Raw genomic sequence first — 14,302 nt, forward strand, 5'->3', positions numbered from 1 at the left:
ATTTTTGGGGAGAAACCAAGGTGGCTTTCTGCCACAGACTACCTATCCATTCTGTTTGCTCTAAGGTTATTCTGTGATTCCTCACAATCCTGAATCCTCCCCCAGACCTTCTTTCTGTATCCAATAAAGTTCTCCTCTGTACCTAGAGAAGCATAAGAGGCATGCCTTTGTGTCCACTTGGTCTGGCTGACTAAGGGAGACCACTACATGGGCTGCAGACTAAAGGAAGCACCCCAAGTTCTTGCAGTAGGTCGAGCACCCTCAAGGTCTACAAGGCCTGTGTATCTCATGGGGCACAGGGTCATAGACAGACCAAGATTCCTGGGTGGTGGCTATGGTACCCCCAGGCTTGCAGGTGTGCTCCAGGAAGGGAGTCAACCAGATGTAAGGCACCCCAGGGAGGCACTCGGAGCCCAGTAGGTGGTCGGGTACAGTGAAGTGGTACTGCCAATGTAGTGCCCATCTTCAAGAAAGGACAGAAAGTGCATCCCAGGAATTACAGGCCAATCAGCTTGACCTCAATCCCCGGTAAGATTCTGGAGAAAATTATCAAAGAGACCCTTCTTGATAAGCTGGCTGATGGCAACATCTTCAGGGAAAGCCAGCACAGGTTTGTCGTGGGTAGGTCTTGTCTGGCCAATCTCACCTGCTTCTATGACAAGGTGACATATCACCTGGACAAGGGAGAAGAGATTGACATCATATACCTGGACTATAAAAAGGCTTTGACCTGGTGTCCCATGATCTCCTCATGAAAAAATGGCCAACTGTGGCCTCAGCTACACCACAGTCCAATGGCTGGGAAATTTGCTCCAAGGTCAGACCTAGAGAGTAGTAGTCGATGGTAGCAAATCATTATGGTGCTCTGTGACCAGTGGCCTCCCCCAAGGCTCTGTCCTTGGACTGGTTCTCTTCAACATCTTTATCAATGATGTGGACATTGATGTTAGAAGTGCACTGGCCAAGTTCGCTGATGACACTAAACTTTAGGGCATAGCATCCACACTCGAGGACAGGCTAGTGATCCAGGCTGACTTGGATAAGCTTAGTAAATGGGTGGATGCAAACTTGATGATGTTCAATACCAATAAATGCAAGGTACTCCACCTCAGGGGGAAAAAAACCCCGCAGCATGCTTATAGGATCAGCGGTGCTTGAGGGACATGATTGACCACAAAATGAACATAAGCCACCAATGCGGTGTCGCAGCTGGTAAAGCAAACCAAACTATGGCTTGCATCCATAGATGCTACTCAAGTAAATCTCAGGATGTTATCCTCCCACTGTACTCGACCCTGGTGAGGCCACAGCTGGAGTACTGCATCCAGTTCTGGGCTCCTCAAGTCAAGTAGGATGTCAAGAAGCTTGAGAGAGTCCAGAGGAGAGCCGCACACATGATCAGAGGGCATGGTAATAGGCCTTATGAAGAGAGGCTGAGAGCCACGGGAGTCTTCAGCCTCCAAAAGTGCAGGCTCAGGGGAGACCTGGTGGCTGCCTATAAGTACACAAGGGGTGTGCATCCGGATCTGGGGGAACGTCTGTTCACCAGAGCACCCTGAGGTATAACAAGGACAAATGGTCATAAACTCCTCCAAGACTATTTTAGGCTGGACATAAGGAGAAATATCTTTACTGTCCAGGCCCCCAAGGCCTGGAATAGACTCCCTCCAGAAGTGGTGCAGGCACCCACTCTGGAGTCATTCAAGAGATGTTTGGATGTTTATCTTGCTGGGATCCTTTGACCCTAGCTGAATTCCTGCCCCTGGGCGGGGGCCTGGACTCAATAATCTTCAAGGTCCCTTCCAGCCCTAACGTCTACAAAATCTATGAAATCTATGAAGTGGATGGCTCGGTGCAGGAGCACCCCCTACTGGCCTGCCACAGGGTGTGAATGCAGGCAGGGCTGGAGACACTGCACACACTTGTCTATTCAGATACACTGACCACCTTCCCTGTAGCCCAGGCCAGGACTGGGGACAGGGCTGTGCCAATGCTTCTGTTGAGACCAGCCATGCAGTGTCCTGGGAAGAGGGTCTTGTCAGATGTGGGAACCTGTGGTTAGGTTTGTCCCGAGGCTGCAGTGGGGGCAGAAAGGGCTGGGGCAGGTATGGGGGGAGGATCTTGTTACTCCCCAGCCCCTTCCTGCCCCTAAAGAGCTACTTGCTGGCAGTGCTGGTGGGGGTAGAGCGGGGCTCCAGGCCTGCTGCCCTTTCCCAGGTGTTGGGGAGTTCGGGCTGTGGGTTTCATGGCTGGTCCTACTCCTTGTCTCTTGCAGGGTCCTGCATGGGATCTGACTCCACCTGGGGGGAGGACCCCTTCCCCTCCTGGTGCTGCCACTGACAAAGCAGGGCAGGCCCTCATGTCCCAGGGGGAGGCTGGGTGGACCCAGTCAGGCTGGTGGTGGGGTGGGACATGCCCATCTCTCCTCCCTGCTCCCTGTCCTCCATTCCCCCCACCATGGCTGGAGTTGAGCCCAGTGGGGCAAAGGCAGATGTGGACTGCTTGTTGTGGGCTCCGGGATCTCCCTCCCCATCATCATGCCCCCTGGATGAGCCACCTGTAGCTCCATCCCGCTCCCTACCCCAGCCCTGGGTCCCCTGCACTGTTCTGGCTGAGCAGTGCCCCCAGCTCCAGCCCCTGCTCCTGCCCCACTCTCTCCTGCACCATAGGGGACTCAATTTGCCTCCCCATTCCCCTTTCCTCCCCCACGCCCCCTTCGCCACAGTACACTTACTTGCAGGGAGCTGCCTGCCTGGCTGAGTTCCTTGCACAGGGGTGGTGCTGGGGGTGGGGGGAGGTTGAAGGGGCTACAACCACCTGGAAATTTGCCTTAGTTCCCCTCTCAGTGCTGCTACCCAAGACCTAGTCGGAAAGCTGACATGCGTGTGAATGGGAATCCTTCTGGCTCCTCCTGCTGCAAGACTGGGCCCTCACGACCATGCCGGTACGGGGCCATAGGAGCCCAGAGATCAGGGGAGGGCAGACAGGGCAAGGGGCTGCATCCAGCTGGGGGTGCAGGAACATCCTTGTGGTGTGTGTGCATGTGTGTGGGGGGGGGGCTGGACCTGAGGGAGCATCATGGGAGAAAGAGGCTGGAGAGGAGAAGCTGGAGCTGATGTGGTTGAGCTCAGCATCTGCAGCCTCCCTGAGGCAAATGCAGGAGTTGCTGGGGGGGGGGTGCAGCCGACAACTCTTACCCTCTCCCATTCCCCATGGTGCTGGAAGATCCACCCCAGCAACCCCGGGAAGATGTCATGGAGCCTGTGTCCTGCCTCAGGCCACAGTAGCTGTGGCCCTGCTGCTCTGGGCCGGTCCCTGGACAATTTTGAAGCCAACACTGTCCCTCAGAGCTTCCTCGCCCACACGGACACTGTGCGCTAGATCTGCTTCCAAGACTGGTGGCTGGCCTTGGGCAACGAGGTGGAGTGGGTCTGGCTGGATGAGGCTTGGTTTCCAGGGTAAGCTGCATGGGGCTGCCTGCTGGCCCTTTTGGGGATGGGGGCACATGGGGAGAGCCCCAGGGGGTGTCACCAGGGTGCAAGTGGCCAGAAGGGGACTGTGGCTTCCCGGTCCACAAGAAGCTGGCACTGGGGCTACAGCTGGATGAGACCCTGGCCACCACCACCTCCTTTGCAGACCTTGGCAAGAAGTCAGCTTTAATGCTCATGAATACATGAAGGCTGGAGGAATTGAGAGAATGGGCCGGTATAAAGACAACTCCCCTGGTCTGTGAGAAGCTGGCTGTCCAGCCCAGCAGCCTCCAAGACCCGTTCTTGCTCTAGCATTAGGCAGCGTAGAAGATGCGCTCCAGGGCCTGATGCCGGGACTCAGCTGTGAGTACAGAAGTGACTCCCCCATATTGAAGACTCCTTGCAGCCTCCCGGGGTCTGAGGCTGTGGGAGTGTGGTGGGTATCCAGGGGCTGTAGGGTAGCAGGGGCAGGGAGCCTGGGGGACTGTGCTCTTCCTGCCAGCAGCCCCAGTTAACCCTGCCCCTTGCCTTCCCGGTCCTGCTGCTCCAGGGTCTGGCTCCCACCTGCTCCAGTCCTGCCTGCTCCTGTGCCTTCCTCTGCCAGCACCCAGGGCTCAGCATCCATCACCTGCTGCATGGAGCCTGTCCCAGGGCTTCAGGGAAAAGCCCTTTTCTGCCAGCGAGGAGGGAGGGAGCTCCCACATCCCTCCAACCTAAGCATGAACAACTGCCACCCCAGCAGTGTCAAGCAGAGGCACCATCGCCTCCCGCATCCGGCACCTGATGCTCCTGTTGATGCAGCCAAACCCGCACTCACCTTTTGTGCAGTGCGTCACACTGCAGACTTGTCCCGATGCTGACACCCGCCAGGACTCCCAGGTCCATGTCCACAGTGCTGCCATCCTGCTGCAGGCTCCCAGACTCTCCCTGCAGCTCGCATCGTTTCTCCCGCGGGCAGTACTTCGCATGTCTCTGCCCTGCATTGCCCTGTGCTGCCCCCCACCCAGCTTTCCAGTTTGCCAGAGTTTTTCTGGACTCTGCTCCCCTCTGCCAGCCTGTTCGCAGTCCTACCCCATTTCGTGTCCCCTGCAGCCTAGCTTCAGCAGCTCCGTGCCGGCATCCAGGTCCTTAATAAACATGGTGCACGACCCTGGGCCCAGGACAGAGCCCTGTGGGACTCCACTGGAAACCGCCTGCTATTCAGATGTGGATCTGTTCATAATGTCCTGTAATGAACGGGGATGGGGCAGTTTTGCCCAGTGGCAAGACACTAGGAGGGCAGGTGCAGCCCAGGTCAGGTTCCCCAGGGAGTGGGAGGGAGTCCAGCAAGGTCTGGCATCCAGCCTGGATCCGGAAGCTGTAGCCGAGGCTGGATGGCCAGGGTCAGAAGGCGTAGCCGGAGACAAACGGAGCTGAGGGTAACCGGGATCAGAAGCCGAATGCCGGAGCTGAGGTCTCCCTAGAGCTGGAGCCAGGAGTCCTAGATCAGCACAGAGATGCATGGACGGCTGGGACAGGACCCTTCCCCTTGGTGTTCACAGGGGGTCTGCACCAGGCCAGACCTTTGCCGGTCGTAAGCCGGGTCTCTCTATGCCTGGCCATGGGTGTGCCCAGTGCACATGTCTCCAAGCTGTGTGAGGAGGTCATGCAGGACCTGCCCAAAGCCTGGCCACAGCCCAGACACGCGATGCCGCAGCAGCCCTTTGTCCCCACCAGTTCCCCAGGCCAAGGAGGAAATGGAACTTGTTGCACGTGATTTGTTTGTTATGAACCCACACGGCTGCTTGTGCTCGGCCTTTGCTCCTCCGCACACTTGCACAGGCCCTTCTTGAACATCTGCTCCAGTGACTTCCTAGGCACGGAGGTGAGGGGAACCGGGCTGTAGCTCCCCAGGTCCCCATTTGTCCTTTCCACCAAGCGGCATCATGCTGGCCCTTCTCCAGGCCTCTGCATCTCCCCCATCTCCCATGACCCGGTCAATATTGTTCCCAGGGGCCAGTTCCTTCAGTCCTGTGGTGGAAGATCCTGAGGCCCTGCTGAGCCGGATGCGTTCAGACCCCTCCGCCTGCCTAGGAAAGGGCTTGGGGCTAGCTGTGGGGCTCGATGACCCGGGTAGCTGGGAGAGAGGGGAGAGGAGTGGTGGTGCTCAAAGCGCCCTTCCTCTGGGCTGGAGAAGAAGCAGCGGTAGCCTCAGCTCAGCACCTGATCGAGCTGAGAGCAAAATAAACCACAGGCTGTGGGGGATCTCGTGACCTTCCTGTGCCAGGAAATCACATGCATTTCTTTGACCATTGCGGCGATAGTGATGCTTCAGCCCTGCAGAAACTGATGGTCTCGCTAGGGCTTGCATGCGCAGACCTGTGCCCTGGGTGTAGGAGTCTGTGCGGAGGAGGCTGACCCATGCCCAGGTGCCTGTGAGCATTGATGGGGGCAGGTCCTGCATTTGGGAGGGTCCTTTTCCCTCCCTGCAGTTCAGCGATGGACCCAGAGCCCAGACACAGCCCAAGAGACACTGTTGTTGAAGCCTGTGCCCTGGTTACACGGGCTATGCCTGGGTCTGGGACAGACAGAGGCTGATGGGCCAGGCCTGGGCCTACTCCACATGCCCTCTCAGATGCCAGCCCCTGGCCCTGGGGACCTGCTTGGGGAGGGTGCAGCCATTGCTGCTGGAGCCAATGGCAGGGCCGTGCCTCCACATCCGGCTGTGCTTGGCCACCCCCAGCTGTGGTCAAGGGCACTTGTGCTTCTGGCTGATGCATCCCTCCTGCTGGGAGATGCTGCACCGGCTCCAGCAGCCCTAGAGCTGTTCTGTGCGACACGGGCAGGATGGGGGAGAGCATGACGTACGCTGCGCTGTGGTTTTCCAATGCACCCCTGGAACAAAGTGTGACATGCAGGGCACAAGGGACAGGTAGGAGCCAGCATCCATCTCCCACCCAACCCTGCCCCAGCCCCACACCCCGACCAGCCCCTGTGTCTGCAGCCCCACCAGCCCCAGATGAGGCCAAGGACATCTATGAGACCCTTCAGCTGAGCCCGATGAGTGAGGGGCCAGTCAGGCCTGGGACCCAGCAGCACAGAGGTGAGTGTAGGGGCATCCCCTGCCCTGCCCAGGGCTCCCCAGCAGGGTTGGAGAGAGCTCCCAGGGGTGCACAGCTGGCTCAGGTCATATGTCAGAGGGGACAGGTGATGGAGGGGTGTCCTGCCCAGGGCTGAGGGGTGGCTCTGCTTGCTGTGCCCAGGCTGCAGGCAGAGCAGGGGTGTGTGGCTGCCCCAGGCTCTAGGGTTTTGCTGGTGCACACATGGGCCAGGAAGGTGCTCCCCTCCTCCCCAGGTGCTGCAGGCATCAGGGTTTCCTTTGCCACCCTCAGAGGTGCTGGGTGCCGGCTGCAGAGAGGTGCTGGGCTGTGTGGGTCTGAGCACAGGCAGGGTTCGAGGCATCGTGCACACTCGCCCATTCAGACACACGCACACGCTCGTTCAATGACAGCAGCTTCCTGTGTGTGACGCTGCCACCCTCTCTGCAGCCCAGGCCAGGGCTAAGCACTGGGCTGTGCCAATTCTCCTGCTGGGACCAGCCTGCAGGGGCCCGGATAGAGGGTCTTGCCCCCGTGCTCAGGCTCAGCCCGAGGATGCAGTGGGGTCAGGAAGGGCAGGGGCAGGTGCTGGGGGGGATCTTATTACTCCCCAGCCCCTTCCTGCCCTTGCAGAGGTGATCACTGGTAGAGCTGGGGCCTGGGCTGAACCAGCACAGCCTCCCGTATGCTTTTGGGCCCCCACCTGCCTGGCCATCCCCCACCAAACCTGTCTGTACTGGGAGGGCAGGGCCGTGGCTCCGGAGCCAATGGCAGGTCTGAGGCCCCACGTCCGGCCGTGCTTGGCCGCCCTGCCTGTGGTCAAGGCCAGAGGTGTGGCAGCCTGTGGGTGCTGGGGCTGGTTGCACAGCACCTTGTTTCTTGCAGAGCATCGGTGGAGCATGCGTCCCCTGCTCCTGGTGCTGCTGGCCACCACCATCACCTTGGGGTCTGCTATGAGTAGGGGTCTGCCCAGTGGCAGGGAATGCAGGTTTGTGGGGGGAGACAGGCCTGGGGGGACAGCGAGGGAGACACGTGTGATCTTGGTCCTGCGTGAGGGCAGCCTGCCCCCGGTGCCGATGTCCCAGTGCCCACAGATGGGCAGCAAGGGCCGCAGCAGAGGCAGGCGCGAGGGAAGATGGTGATGTGTCAGAAGGAAGCCCGGGGCCTTCAGGAGCAGCTGAACATGATTGCAAGAGCCCCGGCCAGCGTGCAAGCCTGCCAGGTCACAGGTACCCCAGGAAGGGGCAAAGCAGGGTGTGGGGCACTCCCAGGGTGGGCAGTTCGGGCAGGACGGGTGCTGGGCCCAGGCCCTGTGGGGATCAGGCGGGGCACTGCTGTGGCAGGGAGCCCTGTTGTCCTGGCCCCGCTCCCCTGGCTCTTTCATCCTCCCCTGTCCTGCTGCCCCATGGCCTGGCCACTGCCTGGCTCCCACCATGTCCGCCCCAGCACTGCTCTGCGGGCAGAGGCGATGGCTCCTGGAAGGGCCACGTCTCCGGGGCTCTGGCACCCCCAGCGCAGCGGGGGCACAGGGCGAGAACGCGGGTGCGAGCGGCTGCCTGTGCCCAGACCGCTGCCCGGAGACCTGGGTGCTGCACCGCGGGACGTGCCTGTTCCTCTCCAAGGAGAAGAAGACATGGTGGGAAAGTCTATCAGCTTGTGCAGGGGAGTCCTCCCGGCTCTTTGTCGTCCCGGACTGGGACCACATGGCCATGCCGGTGCGGGGCCACAGGGCTTGGGGCTCGGGGGCAAGGCTCTGTGTCTAGTGGGGAGAGGGAGGATAGAGCAGGGCGGAGGCAGGGACCATCAGAAAAGCTGGTGCCGGAGAAGCCGGTGGCTCCATCCGGGTGGAGGGGAGCGGGGCCGGGCAGGGCCTGGCGGGTGCAGGCAGCGCGAGGGGGCACCTGGGGCAGGGGAAGGGAAGAAATGGACTGGAGCAGAGGAAGAAAGGCTGGAAACCTCCTGCCAGCTCAGTAGCCAACAGCCTTTCTCCTGCCCCTTCCCAGTCCTAAGGGCTGCCCCCAGCACCCTTCTGGGAGCTGCACCTGGGCACTGGGGTCTCCCTGGCCTGGGGACATTTTACAGCTGTCATGACCTCCCCAGAGCTGTCCTGCTCGTGAGGATGTCCCGTACTGGATCGGACTCAGGTGGAGTCCGCATGTATCAGTGGCAGTGGGAGGACGACACCCTGTACAACACGCAAGCTGGCACCGAGCTCCTTGCCTGGAAACTCCTTGCACCCCCTTCCCGAGCCCCAGCGCCGGGGTGTGGGGAGCTCCCTGCCACCCCACCGCAGCGCGGGCTGTGACGGGGGCTCTGGCTCGGGCCCCGGTACAAGGCCGCAGGCTCCCAGCCAGCTAGCTCTGCCTGCCCCACTCACCCTGCTTCTTGCCTTCACGTCAGGATGCTCCCAGGAACAGCTCTCACCGGTGCCAGCACGACCCCTCCCAGCACCAAGGGCTCAGCACTCCCCAAACCATCCAGCAGACAGGCCCAAGCAGGGCATTAGGGGATGTTCCTGGGATCTCCAAGCTACACCAGAGTCCGGTTGCTGGACCCCTCAGGCCTGATGCAGCCAGACAAGGGAGCATTTCTGACCTGGCACAATTGGGAGTGCAGGGGGCTCAGGGTCCCCCTCCTTTCCACAGCCACACGCGCGTGTGGGCCCCAGCTCTGCGGGTCGCAGCTCCTGCTCTCCTTCTTATCTGCTCCACGTGGCATGGCCACTGCCCCAGTCTGGACCTGTGGGCTGTATGCATGATGGCCATGCACGGGCCCTGGCAGCGGGGTGGAGGGAACCTCCCACCCTGCAACCTGCTTCCTTCTCCTCTGGGCAACCTCGCACCAACCCCACCTTCCCCTGGCTGCAGCCTCCTCCCCACAGCAGCCCATGCTGCCCCAGAGCCAGCAGACAGAGCCCTGCTCCCTGCTCCCTCACACACACCCAGCCAGGGCAGGAGGGGCCCCTGCGGGCAGCCAGGGAGTCCTGGCAGCCCCAGGGACTATTTGATGTCTTCAGGTCGATGGGGTGCGGGCAGGGACCTGAAGTTAAAAGCATCCCCGAAGGGTTGAGTCCCACTGGTCATCGACGTCGCTGCGGCGAAGGACGACCAGCACCAGCAGGCCCCAGGGTCACTACTGACATGAGGCCAGGCACTGGCCCTGTGCATCATGCAGATCAGGGAGCCGGCCCCGCACCAAGCCCATGAGTGTACCCCATCCCGTCCCCACTGAGCTTCATGCTGGGGCCCTCTTTGTGCCACAGGCACAGGTCAGGCAGGATGCCTTACAGGACAGGCAGGTTTATTCAACACTGTAAAGAAGCCGGGATATATATTACTGCCATTCGTGCTGCTCACGCTCATGGTCATATTATTAAACCCCAGAGATTGCATTCACCAGTGCAATGTGTGGGGAAGGGAGCGCTGGGGCAGGGGCACCCCCAGCCACCCTATTGCACACAGGCCTCCCCCAGTAGCTGGTCCGTCACCGGGACCCCCACACCTCCGACCTCCCCGCCCATCTGTGCACAACCGTCCCATGGCCCCGGGCAAAGCGGGGCAGGCCCAATGAACCCACTTTCCCTCACAAAACCTCCCCCAACCCCAGCTCTAGCCCCCAGCCCGATCCAGGCCCCCAGGCACTGGCTTCCTAGCTGGTGAGTGAGGTGACCCAATGCTGGATGGGCAGAGCCCACACCCCAGCCTGTTGCCTCGAGGTGAGGCATGAGGTCCCCCAGAAAGGGGCACAGCCCAGTGCCCCCGGATGGGGGGAACCAGTACCCAGCCTCTCCTGTCTGGACAGTGCTGAGGCAGCTGTGTTATTGCACTTGCGCCCGGGGCCGTGGCCATGGGGCACTGCCAGCACCTGATACACTTATCCCGGGCACTGGACCGCAGCGCTGTGCTTCCTGGGCACCGGGGCCCGCTGGTGAGTCAGGGCCAAGCTGCCGCCTCCCTGGCACGTCCACCCTGCTGATTGCACCCCAAATGGTGCTGCTTGCCAAGATGAGCCCAGGCCCACGTGTCACTCACTGTGCGGGGCATGTGGGGCAGGGAAATGACAGGCGAGGGTCTTGGCAGGTCAGCGCGGGCTCCAGACCTGGCCGCGGCCATTGTGCCCAGGACTAGGACTGTGCCTCGGGCAACTTCAGGCTGGGCTCGGCTAGCGCCAGCCCTGGGGGCTTGTGGTGGCGGCCCCGGTCCTGGCACAGCAGGCTCTTGGCCTCACAGTTGAGGTTCTGGTAGCGCGGCGGGCTGGGCGCGGGCCGGTGGCACACGGAGGCCAGGCTGAAGCTGAAGGGACCCAGGCAGCAGCCGGGACAGGCCAGCACCTCATCCTGCTCCAGCTCCGTCCGCTCGAAGGTGCCCGCAGGCGGCACGCTCAGCTCCGAGAAGCCGTGCTCCAGACCCCGGCCCCAGGCATGGGGCTTGCTCACCACCACGTGGTTGTTGTTGAACCGCAGCCCGTTGGGTGGCAGGGCCTCCGGGGCCCAGGGCCGTGTGTCCGTGGCCGCTGTGCGAATGAAGTTGCTGTTGGCCGGCACTGGAGCCGGTGGGAGCCCATGCTGTGGGTCAGGGCTGTCGGGGCTGCAGTCCATCAGTTCCACTCCCACAGGGTTGGGCAGTGCCGAGCAGCCCCCCAGCTCCGGTGCCTGCCCCCAGCGCAGTGGCGGGAGAAGCGTGGGGGGAGCAGGGGCCTCCGTAGGGCACAGAGCTGGTGGCCGGTGGGAGGCAGAGTCCGACTCAACACTCAGGGCCAGCCCAGTGTGTCGTGGCAGCTCGGGGGAGGCAGGCAGTGAGCGGCACCGGCGGGTGAGCACCACGGGGGCCGAGAAGTCACAGTGTGCCTCCACCGTGGGCTCGGGCGTCACGGGGCTGCCGGGAGAGAAGGCGGCGGGGAGCGGCAGGTCGAAGGACAGAGAGATGACCGACTTGCTGGGCGTGTCAAACAGCTTGGTCTTGCCTCCTTTGAGGTCCTCACGTTGGGAGAAGGGGTTGAGGCGGGGTGGTGTTTCTCTAGTGTGTGCATCCATCTCGGGCTGCGGAGGCCTCCGCGAGCCAGGGGAGCGTGGTGGGAACATGTCTGACTGGCTGCGGGAGAGGCGGTAGTCGGGTGGCGGCAGCAGCCACGGGCTGGGCTCACGCCGGGGTAGTGGTTCGACACGGGTGGGAGCAGGCGCAGCATCCCCTGGGTGCAAAGCAGAGATGGCAGGTCAGTGACTCCAGCCCCAAATGTCCTTGCAGCCTGCCAGCCATGGCTGCAGTCCCCACTCCCCCAGGGTCACAGACAACAGCCTCTGGCCCAAGGCATGAGAGGTTGCTATGTCTGCCCCAGCCAGAGTATTGCATCATGCAGCCCGGGACCATGCAGGCCCTGCTGAACTGCAGGTGCTACAGAGACATCCCCCTGCAAACAGGGCCCTCACCCAGACCCTCATGATATAGGTCAGGGACTTAAGCACACGTCACTCCTCTAGGTAACTGTGATGCTTTTCAAATTGATTGGCTGTCATCAAATGACACGTGTCCCTGACTGGGCACAGGTGGTGATGTCAGTAGGGCTATAAAAGAGGGTCATTGTAGGATGAAGGAGGTTGGACATTTTAGGACACACACCCCGAAGCATGGACCTCCACAGGTCTTTACATGCTTACGATGCAGAAGTGAGTGACTTACCAAAAACTTAACTAGAAGCTAAGTTTAATATTCTCTAGTCGCATATCAAACAGGCTGACAAGCCACCTAGCTTTGCTCAAAGTTGGTTTTCTTTCTATATTTTGCTATTGATATTCCTTCCTCACCCTATCTCTCTTTGGTCAATAAATCTATCTGTGCTAGCATGCCTCGCTGTGTGTGCTTAAGAGGGAACAGACCTGCTACGGTGGACTCAGCTATTTACTTTCCTCCCACAAGGGAGGCTGCTGGTGAATGCTTCATGCTAATAAAAGCACCCTGAAATCCTAAGGTCTACAGGGTCAGTGTATCATGGGCAGCACAGGGCCCAGACAAAGACGTGAGTCCGGATGGTGGCAGTGGTTACCCCAGCCTTGTGGGGATGCTCCAGAAAGGGGGTTGGTCATAAGTTGGCGACCCTGGGGAGGCATCTGAAGCTTGTTTTTTTGGCCAGGTGCAGTGAGGTGGGCAGCTCAGCACAGAAGCACCTCCTACTGGCCTGCCACAGGGCCCATGAGCCCCTTGCCCTGAATGCAATATGGTCCATAAACCCTTCCCTGCTGCAGGGGCATGCACAGCGCTGGTGCCCACAGTCTGGTCACATGGGGCAACACAGGTGCTCCCTGGGGGTCCACAATAACTGACCTAAAAACTTGGGGCCATAAGAGCTGCAATGGGCTGCGTCAGACCTCAGGTCCATCTTGCCCCGTTTTCTGTGCCCCACAGAGGAGGCTGGAAGGAAGAGTGACTGGGTCTGAGCAGGGTCTTCCCCTGTTTCTCTCTCCCCTGCAGCCTCCAGCATTGAAGTTCCAGGCAGTTCTGATGTAGAGGTTGTACCCCTCACTCCCTGCTCAATAGTAACTGATGCCCCTTCCTCCAAGGACATGTCCAGTTCCTTGATGAACCTGGATAAATTCTCAGCTCCCACCACCACTGGTGGCTATAAATCCCATACTTCACTGACATGCCAAGGGAAATAAAACTCCTTTTTGTTAGTTTAAAATTCTGGTCTGCTTGTTTTGTGTTGTGATGCCTGGTTCTTGTCTGGGCAGAGAGATGGTCAGTAACAAGCCCCTCTTGACTTTCTCTTCCCCATTTCATGTATTGTAAAACCTTCTCCTGCCCCACTCCAGTGTTTCTCTTCCAGACTGATCAGGCCTGGTCTCATGAGTCTCTCCTCACATGGGAGCCCCTCCACAGTACTCAGCACCCTTGCTGCCCTGCTCTGCACCTTCTATAGCTCTTTTAGCTCTTTCTGGAGGTGCAGGGATCAGAACTGGGCACAGCCTTCAAGGCATGGATGCCCTGTGGATTTATAAAGGGGAGTCACAACACTTCCCACTGTGTTCACAACCCCCTTCTTCACCATCTGTAATGCGCTGTTTGCTTTTCTGACTTCTCCATGAAGGGCTGGGGGGGTCTGAGAGGAGAGGACTGTACAGATGGGGACCCCAGGGCAGGGAAGTAGGCAGCCCAAAGGAAAGGTGCAGCCACAGTACCATTTAGAGCTGCTGGTGTCTTAGGCGTAGGCATGGCCTCCCCATCGGCCTGCAGGCCGGACGCTGTGCCCTCCACTCCCAGCTGCTGCTCCAGGATGCCTTCTAGGCGCTGTGTGATCTCCAGAAAGGAGGGCCGGGATGTTGGCTCCATCTGGTGAGGAGAGTCACTGGGTCACCCACAGCCACGGGAAGCTAGCCCCACACCAACCTTCCCACAACCCCAGGGAAACTACTAACCCCAGCCGAGGGGCTGCGTGGCAGGAAGCCACCTTTGTTCTTCCCCAAAATCTCTGCTCTGTGACAATGTGATTAGGATGGGCCCAGCAGAGGAGAGACACCTCTAGCTTATCCCTTTAGGTAACCTGAGCTGGCTACATTCTTGAGGGAGGGGAGACACCTGCTCCCTCTGCCTACGGGACTGGTATCACCTACCTGAGTGAGGGGCATCTACCTGAGGGGCTAGAGTCTGCCCGGAAACTGGTGATGTATTTCAAATTGGTTGGCCGACAGCCAACCAGAGCTGGCCTCCACTGGACCAGGTGAACGAGGTCACAGGGTCTATATAAGTTAAAACTGCCCGGGGG

The 14,302-nt window shown here is 60.1% G+C and overlaps 2 protein-coding genes across 2 annotated transcripts in view; one reads left to right on the top strand and one right to left on the bottom strand.

Moving 5' to 3' along the window:
- The first annotated feature begins 6,091 nt into the window (after window positions 1–6,091).
- Window positions 6,092–9,187, top strand: LOC109298151. Its single transcript, XM_019518287.1, is given in 8 exon segments — window positions 6,092–6,381; window positions 6,454–6,635; window positions 7,372–7,519; window positions 7,642–7,776; window positions 8,114–8,262; window positions 8,648–8,697; window positions 8,699–8,848; window positions 8,898–9,187. Coding segments are annotated over 8 exon segments (1,116 nt in total). The 5' UTR covers window positions 6,092–6,296; the 3' UTR covers window positions 9,115–9,187.
- Window positions 9,188–9,830: 643 nt separating this feature from the next.
- The window catches only part of TESK1 (testis-specific kinase 1), a 12,180-nt gene continuing 7,708 nt past the window's right edge, over window positions 9,831–14,302 (bottom strand). The window contains exons 8-9 of the mRNA XM_019518023.1: window positions 13,719–13,869; window positions 9,831–11,734 (exon numbers count right to left, since the gene is read on the bottom strand). Of these exons, the coding sequence (XP_019373568.1) occupies window positions 10,671–11,734; window positions 13,719–13,869 (1,215 nt within the window). The 3' untranslated portion in view covers window positions 9,831–10,670. The remainder of the gene's footprint in view (window positions 11,735–13,718; window positions 13,870–14,302) is intronic.

Source organism: Gavialis gangeticus, unplaced genomic scaffold (genome assembly GCF_001723915.1).
Source record: "Gavialis gangeticus isolate Ggan-Ray unplaced genomic scaffold, GavGan_comp1, whole genome shotgun sequence".
NCBI classification, from domain to species: domain Eukaryota; kingdom Metazoa; phylum Chordata; order Crocodylia; family Gavialidae; genus Gavialis; species Gavialis gangeticus.